The sequence below is a fragment of the Lycorma delicatula genome, chromosome 1 (genome assembly GCF_047948215.1).
Source record: "Lycorma delicatula isolate Av1 chromosome 1, ASM4794821v1, whole genome shotgun sequence".
NCBI classification, from domain to species: domain Eukaryota; kingdom Metazoa; phylum Arthropoda; class Insecta; order Hemiptera; family Fulgoridae; genus Lycorma; species Lycorma delicatula.
In genome coordinates, this window is record NC_134455.1 from 103,535,354 (window position 1) to 103,550,417 (window position 15,064).

A 15,064-nucleotide genomic window follows, 5' to 3' on the forward strand; every position below is an offset into this window, starting at 1 on the left:
TCCCAAATACATACAGTTATAATACTTTGTTAGTACTGTTTTTGTTTGTGTATCAAAAAAATTGGGACAAATAAATACAGTTGATCCCTCTATGCAATTTTATTTTATTTAATGGTTCATCAAAGTATACCACATAATTAACACAAGAACGCAGCTGATTTTGCAGAGTGCCATCAAAGTACGGTGCAAGGAAATGATTGATGACGTAAGAGCATTTAATAGTTCAAAGCTGAAATTTTGATGCTACACAACTATCAGGAAACATAATTTTAAAAGTACTTCATAACAATAAGAAGTAATTGCATTGACATATTAAACTGCTTACTGGGTGATGGGGCTGTCACTATCTGGCTGGGAAAGTATATTAAATATATTTTGGTATTAATTAAAAAGAACTTTATTACTTTTTTCTCTCATTCCCTACTCCCCTGGGCTAGACATACAAAATCAACTAAAACTCAGCCCAGGAGTGTGTTCTAACTCAAATGAGCCCCTCCCCCCATCCACCGCCTACCGGCAGAACGTCCAACATGGCAGGTTGGCTCACCGATTGGATCTTTAAATTGCCTGCCTCAAATCTCCTGGGAGGGTTAACCAGGCCTGACTATGTTCTTCCTGCCCCCCCCCCCCTCCAACAAGGACTGGGACTTGGTCAGCCAATTGCCTCCCTCTAACTGCCAGGAGGGCGGAGCCAGGCACGATTATGTCATTCCCAGGTCCCCACGCAGCGGCCAGGTCTCTATCTTTAATTTAATCCCAATCCCATCTCCCAAGGAGTCCCAAACCGCTTATCGGAACCAGGACACCTTGGCATGCTGGTCCCCCAGTTAGGACTGTCCTATCCATCCCTACACTAACTAAAAACCCCTTCTTCTACCCTCTTTACTTTTTGCATGCAACGTTGTTCTCACAAATTCGTCAACTCTTCTGGTTTCAGGACAGTAATACCATTGCGCCTGCGCTGTTTCCCCCACTCTGGGCACTGAAATAGTGTTTGTTCTACCATATCGCAAACACCGCAATACATGCAAGCTGATGATTCTCTACTGCCAATCCTGTGCAAATAAAATTCAAAGTTCCCATGCCCTGATAACAGCTGTGACATGTAAAAATCCAGCTCAATATGACCTCTACTATACCATGCAGTCAAATCAGGTATAAGCCGTCTGGTCCACGTTGCCTTCTTATCCATGCGCCATTGCACTTGTCAGAGCAATGAGCCCTAGCCCTCAATTCAGACTTAGAGCCACCAGAATGCTTGCCTACGCTCTCCTGGACCAGAACGTCGATGGGGAGAACCCCTGCCAAAACACGTAAAGACTCATAAGATATGGTCTGGTAGGCTGCCGCCGTGCTTAGTAGGGATTTGTGGTGAACTCTGACCAGCCTCATCAGATTCCACTGGATATTAATTGATGCACTCCAGAACGGTGCAGCATACAAAATAACGGATAACACAGTCATCATAATGACCTTGCATTCGGAAGCCCTTGGCGCCACATGAGATGACATCAACACGTTCAAGGCAGTTAAGGTCCTCTCAGCCCTACCACAACATTCTATTACATGCTCATCAAATTTATACGACTGCTCTATCGTGACACCAAGATACTTCATCTTACTCACTGCGCGAACATTATGATCCCGAATTGTCAGCACAATTGGATCCATCTTTCTCCTCCCGGTTAGGGTGATAATTATATCACATTTTGCGGGTGAAAGCTGCAACCCAAGGTCTTTCATCCAATCATCAACTAAGGTTAACAGCCATGTTATCTCTATCTTGAACATCCTGCACTGTCTTCCTGCTGACCATCAGCACAAAGTCATACGCACAGCCGATAACTTCTGAATGCAGAGGCAACCGAATCCTAAGAAGATCATATAAAACAATGTTCCATAAGAAGGGGCTTAACACAGACCCCTATGGGACCCCCCAACCATCTAAATGCAAAGACGCCCCTACAACTTCTCTACCATCATCCATCTATCACTTACGTATGAACTAACCATCTTCAACAAATAATCCCTGATGCCCTTGTTAGCCAATGCAGCCAAATGCTCCACGGCAATGACACAAAAGCATTTTTTACATCGAGCAATACCAACATCGGTATATCCCGTGTCCTCCTGGTGCCATGTCAAATTTCCAAAGCCCAGGTAACCACCCATGTGACTGCTTGTATGCCTTCACCGTGGCTCAGTTCTTCAAGGATGCATACTGACAGCATTCTCTCCATAGACTTAGGCATATTGTTGAGCAGGCACACAACAGGTGGTACCCCTCGACCGGGTTCTCACCTTACCATTAGGAAGGAATACTAGTTTAGCCTCCTTCCAGCAGGTTGGGAATAATCCATTCTACAGTTCATTATTCACCATATCTATCAGCATCCATGGTACTAGACCAGCCAATCCCTTGAGCACTAGCCCGGATTCCATCCGGTCCTAGACTCTTTTGGTTCCCTAGTCTGTTGATGGACAGAATGATCTCATCAACTGTGAATTTTCTCCTGTCAAAAAACACAGGTCCAGCCACTACCTGTTCAGCACATGGAAAGAGCTTTTCAACTTCTCTTCTCGTCTGATCCTCGCCAAGCACTGGCAGGCACCTACCAAACCTCTTCATGACGATTCAGTAGGCCCTATACCCCAGGGATCATCTTCTAGGTCCTTGCACAATTCCCTCCATCTCATTTTCTTTCACAGTTAAGGACACCCCTGCGATCCTTGTACTGTCGAGTGACATCCTCAAGACCCTCACAAACACTGAAGCAATCGTTGCATTAGTCTCCTACTTGCCTACAAATCATAACACATTTGTGTAATTGTAGAAATCCACCTGTATACAGCCTTGTATCTTCTATGCCTGACTGTTATCTTGAATATTTCATGTTTAATTACTTCTTATAGGGTCTCAAGTGACAGGTATAACTTGTTCCTCATTCTATCATTCTATCCTTGACAATTACATCCACCTGATGATCTGGCGACCCGTCGTCCCTCAGTCTGAACAACATATCCTTCTGCTCAAGAAGCAACGCCCGATGATCACTGGCGGTCTCATCAGCCAGAACTCTTAAGTCATACAAATGTCGATCTCAACAACCATCAATAATAGCGAGATTCAAAATGGATGTGTGCCCCCTGGCCTTGAATTTGGGTGAACCATCATTAACACAGCATAGTCCCATCTGATGCAACATTTCAGTAAGGATCTCCCCATGCCTATTTGTGTACAAACAGCCAGCTTCAACAGTTTTACAGTTGAAGTCCCCAAGAATAATTACCTTTTTGGTTGCTTGGGTAACAATCACTTGCAGACGACTCATGAATTCTGTGTATTGATCAAGACCACAATTAGGAATAATATATACTCCAATAAGTAGGACCTGTGACAGCTCGACAGCCACTATACCACACTTTCTCTCAAGCAGTTTCCAACACAACCTGCCACTTATACCTTGTACAACAACATCATCAGACCATCCGCCTCTTGCAGCTGTAAACCTACTTGGTTCAGTAGTAACCAAAAAGTCTACATCATGCCATTTAGCAATATCCTCAACTATAAAATGAGATAAACTGCTCCTGTTCGCGTAAGACAACATCATTCTGCAGCTGTTTGGCACTCCAAGCCTCCAGGGCAAAATTTCTGATTTTTACTTCTGTTACTCTCCATACGGTCAACCTTGAAATGGCCTTCCTTGCCACAGCTAAAACAGGATCTGCTCTTATCAGGTCTGTCATACTTACAACGCTTTGTGGCCTACAGCCCAACATCTATAGCACTGTTCAACATCTGAACTGAGGGCCACTCATCTTATTCTCACTCTGCCATTATTGCACAAGGTGTCAGCTACCAATAGCACGGCCATCTTAGAACTGCTGTACAAAGGTCTCAACGAAAGCACCTGTACCTGAGCAACCTTCAAATCAGTCACATCTACCTTCTTAATTTCCTCCTCAGTGGAGAGCTCATCTATGTCCTTAATTACCAAATTCTTAGAACGAGCTCTGATTGTGCAACTCACGTTGGTGCCCTTCACCCCATTCGTTATCTTCTTTAATAACACCTCTGGATCTTGTCACCCACATTTTAACTTTTATGAGTACCTCGCTCGATTAGCCCTTCCTCACTGACAATATCTCCAGCCTGCAGTTCTTATCCACCAGATGCCTGACCTCAGGAACCCTCCTAAAGACATTCATCACAAAGGAGTCGTTTAATGACGCTAAGTCCACTACCACATCCACCTCTTTGTACTAAAAGCATGAGCCCTTCTTAACTTCAACAAAGTGGAGGCATCCTTCAACCATCGTTTCAAAATGAGGTCAAGATCCTCTTCATTCTCAAAGCCTTGGGCCAACTTCTGGACAATCAATTCGTACTTCACCTTGTGCCAGTTTAGGATGCTAAATCTTGTGTAATCTGCACAAATTCCTTCTTGGATAATACAGCCTTTAAACCAGCTATCTGGCTAGTAAGCTTCTTTCTTTACTGTTTAGCCTCCGGTAACTACCGTTTAGATAATTCTTCAGAGGATGATATGTATGAGTGTAAATGAAGTGTAGTCTTGTACATTCTCAGTTTGACCATTCCTGAGATATGTGGTTAATTGAAACCCAACCACCAAAGAACACCGGTATCCACGATCTAGTATTCAAATCCGTGTAAAAATAACTGGCTTTACTAGGACTTGAACGCTGGAACTCTCGACTTCCAAATCAGCTGATTTGGGAAGACGCGTTCACCACTAGACCAACCCGGTGGCTAGTAAGCTGAGACAAGCCAACTGTCAATTGCTTTATTTCCCTCTTGTTGTTCTTATCTATTAAAATGTTTAATACGCCAGCCACGTCTTGTAATTTGCCAAATAATCAGACAACTAATTCATTTTCATCTTCCCTCTCCTCACTACTGCGGGGACGCCTCCTCTTCCTGTCATCTTTAGGTTTAATCTCTCTTCTGTCCGATGAAATCAAAATAGTCTTCATTATAGATGCTGTATTAACAGTCAGAATAACTCCTGTCTCACCACTACCAGATGCAGATGTAGATCTCAACAGGGAATCGTCCAGCACTCTCACGGGCTGAAACGGGTTCTCTGTACTAATTTTTTTGTTGAATTAAAGAGATACAGACTTACCAGAAAATTATTTTCTGAATATTTCCAGAAAAGAGATACAGACTTACTGATGTCAAAACCCCACTCACCCACGGTGGCCGTGGAGGGAGGGGTGTGAAACGAGTAGGGATAGGTAAAATGTATGAACCCGAATCAGGGTCAAATTTTTTTTGGGAGGGTCAAAAGTTGGGAGAGATCACGATTCAAATAGAACTGAGAGGATTTTGGATTTGGATAAAGGCGTAAGGAAATAACATGATTGGAAGTTCTCCCTTATAATATGCTGCTAGGACTAATAATTTCATCGAACTAATGAGAATTATTCCAAGTCCTTGTTTACTACTATAGACAGTGACATAATTGTCCTGCATAAGCACGTATAAAAACTTAGAATAAATCCAATATTTTATAGGTTAAATACAACCAGTTTTTTTTTGTCTTCAGTCATTTGACTAGTTTGATGCAGCTCTCCATCTGGTGCTAGTCGTTTCATTTCGGTATACTCCCTACATTCTACATCCCTAACAATTTTTTTTACATTTTCCAAACGTGGCCTGCCTACACAATATTTTCCTTCTACCTGTCCTTCCAATATTAAAGCGACTATTCCAGGATGCCTTAATATGTGGCCTATAAGTCTGTCTCTTCTTTTAGCTATATTTTTCCAAATGCTTCTTTCTTCATCTATTTGCCACAACACCTCTTCATTTGTCACTTTATCCACACATCTGATTTTTAACATTCTCCTATAGCACCAAATTTCAAAAGCTTTAATCTTTTCTTCTCAGATACTCCGATTGTCCAAGTTTCACTTCCATATAAAGCGACACTCCAAACAGATGCTTTCAAAAATCTTTTCCTGACATTTAAATTAATTTTTGATGTAAACAAATTATATTTCTGACTGAAGGCTCACTTCACTTGTGCTATTCGGCATTTTATATCGCTCCTGCTTCATCCATCTTTAGTAATTCTACTTCCCAAATAACAAAATTCTTCTACCTCCATAATCTTTTCTCCTATTTTCACATCCAGTGGTTCATCTTTGTTATTTCTACTATTTCATTACTTTTGTTTTGTTCTTGTTTATTTTCATGCGATAGTTCTTGTGTAGGACTTCATCCATGCCATTCATTGTTTCTTCTAAATCCTTTTTACTCTCAGCTATAATTACTGTATCATCAGCAAATTGTAGCAACTTTATCTTTTCACCTTGTACTGTTACTCCAAATTTAAATTCTTCTTTAACATCATTAACTGCTAGTTCCATGTAAAGATTAAAAAGTAATGGGGATACAGAACATCCTTGTCGAACTCCCTTTCTTATTATGGCTTCTTTCTTACGTTCTTGCATTATTACTGTTGCTGTTTGGTTCCTGTACATGTTAGCAATTGTTCTTCTATCTCTGTATTTGAACCCTAATTTTTTTAAAATGCTGAACATTTTATTCCAGTCTACGTTATCAAATGCCTTTTCTAGGTCTATAAATGCCAAGTATGTTGGTTTGTTTTTCTTTAATCTTCCTTCTACTATTAGTCTGAGGCCTAAAATTGCTTCCCTTGTCCCTATACTTTTCCTGAAACCAAATTGGTCTTCTCCTAACACTTCCACTCTCCTCTCAATTCTTCTGTATAGAATTCTAGTTAAGATTTTTGATGCATGACTAGTTAAACTTATTGTTCTGTATTCTTCACATTTATCTGCCCCTGCTTTCTTTGGTATCATGAATATAACACTTTTTTTGAAGTCTGATGAATCTTCCCCTTTTTCATAAATATTACACACCAGTTTGTATTATCTATCAATCGCTTCCTCACCTGCAATGCGCAGTAATTCTACAGGAATTCTGTTTATTCCAGGAGCCTTTCTGCCATTTAAATCTTTCAGTGCTCTCTTAAATTCAGATCTCAGTATTGTTTCTCCCATTTCATCCTCCTCAACTTCCTCTTCTTCCTCTATAACACCTTTTCTAATTCATTTCCTCCGTATAACTCTTCAATATATTCCACCCATCTATCGACTTTACCTTTCGTATTATATATTGGTGTACCACCTTTGTTTAACACATTATTACATTTTAATTTATGTACCCCAAAATTTTCCTTAACTTTCCTGTATGCTCCGTCTATTTTACCAATGTTCATTTCTCTTTCCACTTCTGAACACTTTTCTTTAATCCACTCTTCTTTCGTTAGTTTGAACTTCCTGTTTATAATATTTCTTAATTGTCGATAGCTCCTTTTACTTTCATCACCAGCATTCTTATATTTTCTACGTTCATCAATCAGCTGCAATATATCGTCTGAAACCCAAGGTTTTCTACCAGTTCTCTTTGTTCCTCCTAAGTTTGCTTCTGCTGATTTAGGAATTTCCTTTTTAATATTCTCCCATTCTTCTTCTACATTTTCTACCTTATCTTTTTTACTCAGACCTCTTGCAATGTCCTCCTCAAAGATCTTCTTTACCACCTCTTCCTCAAGCTTCTCTAAATTCCACCGATTCATCTGACACCTTTTTATCAGGTTTTTAAAACCCAATCTACATTTCATTAACACCAAATTATGGTCGCTATCAATGTCTGCTCCAGGGTAAGTTTTGCAGTCAACAAGTTGATTTCTAAATCTTTACTTAACCATAATATAATCTATCTGATACCTTGCAGTATCGCCTGGCTTTTTCCAAGTGTATATTCTTCTATTATGATTTTTAAATTGGGTGTTGGCAATTACTAAATTATACTTTGTGCAAAACTCTATAAGTCGGTCCCCTCTTTCATTCCTTTTCCCCAGCCTGTATTCACCCACTTTATTTCCTTCCTTGCCTTTTCCAATCTCCAACTATTATTAAATTTTCATCTCCTTTTACGTATTTAATTGCTTCATCAATTTCTTTGTATACACACTCTACCTCATCATCATCATGGGCGCTTGCAGGCAAATAGACGTTAACAATCGTTGTCTGTTTACGTTTTGATTTTATCCTTATTACAATGATTCTATCGCTATGCATTTTGAAATACTCTACTCTCTTCCCTACCTTCTTGTTCATTACAAAACCTACTCCTGCCTGCCAATTATTACAACCAGTAATAATACATAAAAATTATAATAAAAATACAATCTGTTAACTAAAATTCACAAAATTTCACAGCCAATAAGTATACTCCAATAAATTCCAAACTCACGAACCAAAAAATAAAGCCGATAAACCATCCAAATAACTTAATAGTTTAATAACTCACAGAGTACTACTAAACACAGTAGTAAAAACATTAAAATCGAAGTAAAATCACAATCTGTAATCCAAAAAACTCAAAACTACACAGAGATGTCCAGTAACCATTCACCAACAACCCTAATAACACAATCCAATAGAAAGCTAAAAAAAAAAAACCTGTCCAAAAAGCTTAAAAATGCAGAGCAATCAACACATGTGAACACAGTGAGAAACTCGACTTTTATTATTAATAACTAACATTATTAAACTTAATTTGGTTAACAAAAATGCCCTTCTCTGAAATTTTTTTGCAATTTTTCCTGATTTTTTCTAAAAATTCCTGCCTTTTCCTAAGTTTACATTTCCTTTCCTGACGTTTACTGCTAGTGGAAACCATGCATTTTAAGGCAATCTTTTTATATGCTGGTTTTATTCTTTAATTTCATTTTACTTTTTTTTAAATTTAAAATATGGACATAAATAAATAACCTCAAATGGTCAAAAAAGACAGTGCCAATATAAAATTAGTTATTCCCTAAAAAAAAGGTGAGAAATTTGCATCTTAAAAAAAGTAAAAAAGGAATGCAGAGATAATGACTGTGTAAACTAAGACTTCTCACGTATTATTTTTTTACATATTTTCCAACTGAACTTATTAATCTTTTTTAATATCAGATTAAAATCAGGCTAAATATCATTATGCTACAACAATTAAATACTAGGAAATGATGATGACAAAGAAATGAAAAATACATGAAAGCATCCATGTAGATTATGTCATTCACAATAATCTAGAAAAACAGGCCCAAAAGAATGTCCTCTAAAAGCTAAAAAACAACAACCATCAAAATCAGCCTTTTTGAATTGAATATATATATTTTTTTATGCAATTAAAAACGTTTTTCAACAAGTTTTTCTACTAATAAGTCAAATTTGTCAGTCAAGAATCATCCTTTGACCTATGATTCTTCTCTCCAAAATCAGTTCAAACATCATAAAACTTAACATAAACTAACTTAGACTCCTTTTTTCATAGTGTATGATTATCATTCCAATTACTGTTCATGACATTTTCTCACATGTTATTTATTCACCTCATCATCTGAAGTAATACCTAACAGTGGTCCCAGAGGTAAAAAAAAAAGTACTGTTCATTCTATAATATAAATATCAGAATATTTTTATAAACTGTTAAAAGTTTGACACAAATGGATAATTTTACAACATTAAAAGTTAAAAATAAGCAAAAAAATTAAAAGAGTACATATAAATTTAAAGATGAATATCTCCATTAATGTTGTCAGACACTTTTAGTTGAGTTAATGTTTTAAAAATCATCTATCAATCACCAGCCAATCAAATTAATGTCAGTTTATGATGGATATGTAAAAAAAATAAATTATTATTTTAATCCATTAATATTTTATCAATCACATACTTTCAATTTTTTGTTATAATTATAATAAAAGGAATTTAAGTGTATATATTACTCACCACTATCTGAATAATGGAAATTCTGAAGAAACTTTAAGCATTCTTCTAAGCCTGCAAATATTGTGAATTCACCCTGAAATGGATTCTGGCGAAAGAATAAGTCAAACACTGCTTTATCCTTGGTTTTCCCAGACTTCCAATATGCATATGCCATGGTAATTTGATACAGATCTGCAACACAAAAAAAAAATTGGTAAGTTAAAGTTATGCAAATCATAAAAGCCATGATTTTTAATAAAAATATAGAAAGATAAGGAAAGATCTTTCCATAGGGACTGTGGTCAATAATCCAAATAACCACATAACTAACCATTACTCTATATCAGTGGAAATTACATTTATTTGGAGGTAAAATAATAACATATAAATGAAATGTAATCCACACAAAATTTAATACCTTGTCTTAATGTGCCTGGGTTATTTCAGCTCATCTGACTTAATAGATTAATTTGAACTAATCTTAACTTTTTCTTTATCTTATTCACTTGGTTCTGATTAGCAACAAACGTTAAATTAGCTATACTATACTATAATTTGCTATACTATACTATTAAACTTATTTTTTTTTTTTTAATTAATTTTATGTTACTGGTAACCATGTGGAATCAAGAAGTACAATGACTTTTAATATTTATTTCACAAATAGTTGTAATAATTTCATTGATATTGAGTGCTTTAATCTCATATTGTAGACATCAAAGCACCCCAAATTCCGAAAAGTAACTCTGAATAAAATTGAACGAGTTAAAAATAAAATAGTTCATACGACAAAAGCGCTTTAGTAACTGTATTTATAGTAGTTTTGAAAACAGATGATTGTTATGCTTCTTCTTTGCCTCACATACTCTGATCAATTCTGTTCCAAATATACTGCTTATTGTTGATTATAAATATCTCTATATCATTTCACTTTTTGCACTCTAAAACTTATGTCAATTCATACAAAAAAGATACTTCATTTTGACCACTAATGCTTTACAAAGATACAGATTCAAATCACATATTTTTAAATCATGTAATAAGCACCTCTTAAGACATCACAGATAAGATATTTTTTTAGCATAATAAACATTCATATTCAATTTGGTAATCTTGTTATAACTGCTATAAGCAATTAAAATAATAAAGTAATTTTTGCTCAATAATAAAAGTAATTTTTGCTATTTCATTTAGCATGTAAATGAAATAATGAATGCATTATTTTTTTATTGTCAAAAATGCTGTAATTAACATGTAATGTAAAGTGGTTTGTGATAATATTTTAAATCGTTTATAACTTGAGTAGATGTTCACACTTCAATAATTATTTGTTTTTTCATTATTATACATGACGTATAGATAGGATTCATAAATATCCAGTTTAAAAATTAGATTCAAATGTGATTTCTAATCGTACCAATCAGTCTGTGTTTGGTGCTTATTTCATTACAGTTTTAGGAAAAATATCTAATAATATTCCTGATCTCTGACACACTTAGAAGAAAATTTTATCCTTTATTTAAAGAAATTTAAAAATTCCTGTATTTAAGAAAATTAACCTAACTAACTTGTGCACAGAATAAACATAATGCTACTCTTAAAGAAATGTTTGTTGCAACACAAGAATTGATAGTAGCTGCATTCATTATCGGTGCAAAAAATATGAAGGACTTATGCTATAACCAATTAAAATCTTTTTTTGTAACTTACAATTAAACGTTGTTATTGTTAAGAAATAAATTACAATAATCAGTATAAATTAGGTTTTTATAAAGAAATTTTTAAATTAGTAAAGCTATAAATCAGAATATTTTTTCTTCTTTTAAATGCAAAATATTTCTTTTATAAATTTATAATTTGTAGATACTACATACAAAAATATTACTATTATGAGAAAAATATGTATGAATGTTTGCATTAAAAACATTAGAATGTAAGCAGGAGTAACAGCATGTCCTACACCTATCAGTTCTTTTCAAACAGATTATAATTAAAACATAACAAAAATTGTAATTAGAACATTAATCAAATACTTTGATAACAAATGATAAGCAAAGAATAGAAAGAAATGATGAATATCCTCAATCAGAATAGAGGGTTGAAAATTCTGTGACAGAGTAGGTAGTGTTCTCTTTCACTCATCCAGAAACTTCTGGGTTTGAATCTTAGATTTGGGATTTCAGTACAAAAAAAAATCTAATAAATCACAACTAAATAAAAACTACAGTTAAGATAATTGTTTAAATATTAATCAATGCTTGAATTTGCCTTTCAGCAATTGGTTTTCAAAAAATAATATATTTTTCTTTATTCATTAAATAAAAATCTAACAAACAAATTGGAAAAATTAGGTATATAAGCCCCTTTCCATTCTTTTATTCACTGATGACTGACAAGTATTACCACGACCAGCGTAAATTGGAAACAAACAAAAAAGACCACAAATTTGGAATAGTGATTTAATATAAGCAAATAACATTTAGCATAAAGTTTTAAATTCACCTATGAAGTGCTATAAATACGATCTACTTATATTGATAACTTGACTTTTTCATTATAATATTTTCTTCACAATTTCAAAAGTTATTTTTTACAAAAAAAAATTATATATATATATATAACTGAAAATTTCAATTGGTCTATCTGTTCTGGCATCACGCAAGAACCAACTGACCAGTTGCTTTCAAATTTGCTGGATACAGTTGTTACCCCAGGAAAGATTTTCAGCCATAGAACGAGGTCCCCCTTAGGATGAAGTTGTGGATTAAAGACATTCATTAAAGAAAAAACATTACTCCTTTTACTTTATAATTAATTTCTATCACCATGGCAACAGAAATAAGTTATTAAATTTTTGTCAAAGGTGTGAATACTTTAATTACCATTATTCTGTCTTGTAATTTAGTCTCTTTTTCAGGCTTCTGTAAAACCTGAATACTTTTATTGCTATTTATCAGTATTTTTCTCACAAATATGAGGGTAACACTGTGGGGACCAGGGCTCTCTAGGTAGATGGGAATGGGAAACGGTGAGTGAAGGGAGCTCTTGGGTAGGTTCCAGGGTTTACCTGGGCGCGCTGGGAGTCCAGAGGGCACAGCCCCCTGAGTAGACGGTCAGGCGAGCGAAACGAGCACCAACCAAAAACAGAACCCAAAACAGCAACTTGAAATAAAATAAAAATCTGTTAAAATTAGAAATAGGTTAAAGCCAAATAATTGCCATATACAGTTTAAATCATGAAAACAAAAAAGAACCACAAAAATAAACAGCAAATAACAAAGGTTTATAGCAAAATAAGTTTTCTGGGAGACGTAATTAACTGCTTAAGTGATAAAATAAGTTTTTTAAAAATACATCAAACTTACGCACCTGTTAAGAGTGGCTGAACAATCCTATTCTGAGAATTTACTTGATTTCTCCAGCATTCATCGCTGTTACTGTAAATTTTATTTTTTATATTACTCATTTAGCCAAATTTATACACTTCAATAAAAAATAACTTAACAGTATTACTGTGGAATACGAATCTCATTAATTTTTTACTAACGTAAAAGTATGTGTTAAGGCACGTGCTTCAACGGAAATATAAATCGTAAAAATATTGTGTCCACATACAAATTTTAAATTATTTTTAATAACTACTAGTCAACTATGACCTGCATCAATAACCTAGTAACACATAAAATATAATTTGCACTGTGCCTGACGTGTTTCATGTGACCTCCACAGCGGTGTTTATTTATGCATTTACATTTCAAAACAAGTTCCATCCAATCTGAACAAGATAACTTTAGAACACTACGATCCACAATCGTCAGCTGTGACCTATGTTTACGCTTCATATGATAACAGGTTAACCAACGTAATCATAAAAATTTTCTCTACCTTTAAATGTTTGAATTAAGAAAAGTTTTATTTTAGTAAATTTTCTATTCTTTTTCTCAAGATATTTTTCACCATTAATCTATGATGCAAAATTAAACAAAAATTATGTTATTTAATTACAGTAAAAAATAAATTATATCTCAGTTGCAGTATATTTAATATTAATACCCAATAACATAAATTTGTAAACATAGCTGCATATTTTACGTTACATTTTTATCTTTAAAGAAACACTTACGACATGTCTGCAGGATTGCACCATTATGCGCAATGCTTCTGAAGCAGACGCGCCGATCCAACTAATCATACAATCCTTAAAACAGTGCGTCCGTCATACATTTTTAGTTGTTTTCTTCGATGATAAATTCTAGTTAGCCGATCTAATTATTTCATTTGCAAGAAGATTAAAACATACTGTTACACTTCAGACCGTCTAGTTTTAATAATGCTGAACTTGTTACCAACATCATTAAATAATTATCATACCTATATATATATGTATACTGCTATATGAAGCTCACTATATATCTTGTGTTTCTTTTCAAAGTCACAACGAAATTTCAAGATGTTCAAACTAGATCAGATCATTATTTGATGTCAGCAAATATGATGCGCATAGACCAGTAGTTAAATATCATCTGATGTTCTACTTGGAGGTCGCTTACACCACCGCTGCCTCCAACCATTCCTCTCCCAAGCTTTCTCTTTCACTCCTTGGTATTTCCAGTCTTTACTTCATCCTCCTTTCTTCTATTGACCCTTTCAACGCAATTTTCAAGATTCCACGCCCTCCAACCACATGTCCTAACCAGTTTCCTTTTCTTTGTTGTACTTCTTGTATAAGAGCTATTTCTTCTTATACTGATCATTGCTAATGTACTTTATTGGAACAGGATACTTTCTCCATTCTTATGCATATCCACATAAGCCTCAATCCACTTTCAATCCCTCATCCTAACTAATAGCATTTGTCTAGACTTACTCAAGTCCTTCCTTTTATCACACAATAATTTCCTTTTATTGAAAGCTTCTTTCCCATTCTATTCATTCTTTTATTTCCACTGTGCCCATCATAATATCAAATAAATTTATTTTTTACTTTTTCTATTTTCTTCACTTGTCCTTACCAGAAAATCCTCTTTGTTATTTACTTTCATTACTTTAATTTTTCCTACATTTATTTTCTTTCCATACTCTTTCATTCCTTCAGGAGGATCCAGTCTACCTGAGCACACTCAAAAAAAATTTCTACCTCCCACATTCTAAAATTAACCTCTGTAAAACAACCTGGCTAAGTGTGCTTCATCAGTCAACTTGAGTGGTCTGCGACTATCTAAACTCTAGCCACCTGAACACCACA

At 35.0% G+C, this 15,064-nt stretch overlaps 1 protein-coding gene across 2 annotated transcripts in view; it reads right to left on the bottom strand.

The window, feature by feature from the left end:
* Positions 1-13,647, bottom strand: part of Naprt (nicotinate phosphoribosyltransferase) — a 150,112-nt gene extending 136,465 nt beyond the window's left edge. The window contains exons 1-2 of one of the 2 annotated variants that reach the window (XM_075358641.1): positions 13,189-13,647; positions 9,841-10,011 (exon numbers count right to left, since the gene is read on the bottom strand). In XM_075358641.1, coding sequence (XP_075214756.1) covers positions 9,841-10,011; positions 13,189-13,285 — 268 coding nt within the window. In that variant the 5' untranslated portion in view covers positions 13,286-13,647. The remainder of the gene's footprint in view (positions 1-9,840; positions 10,012-13,188) is intronic. The other variant, XM_075358649.1, reaches the window with a different exon arrangement.
* Positions 13,648-15,064: the final 1,417 nt, after the last annotated feature.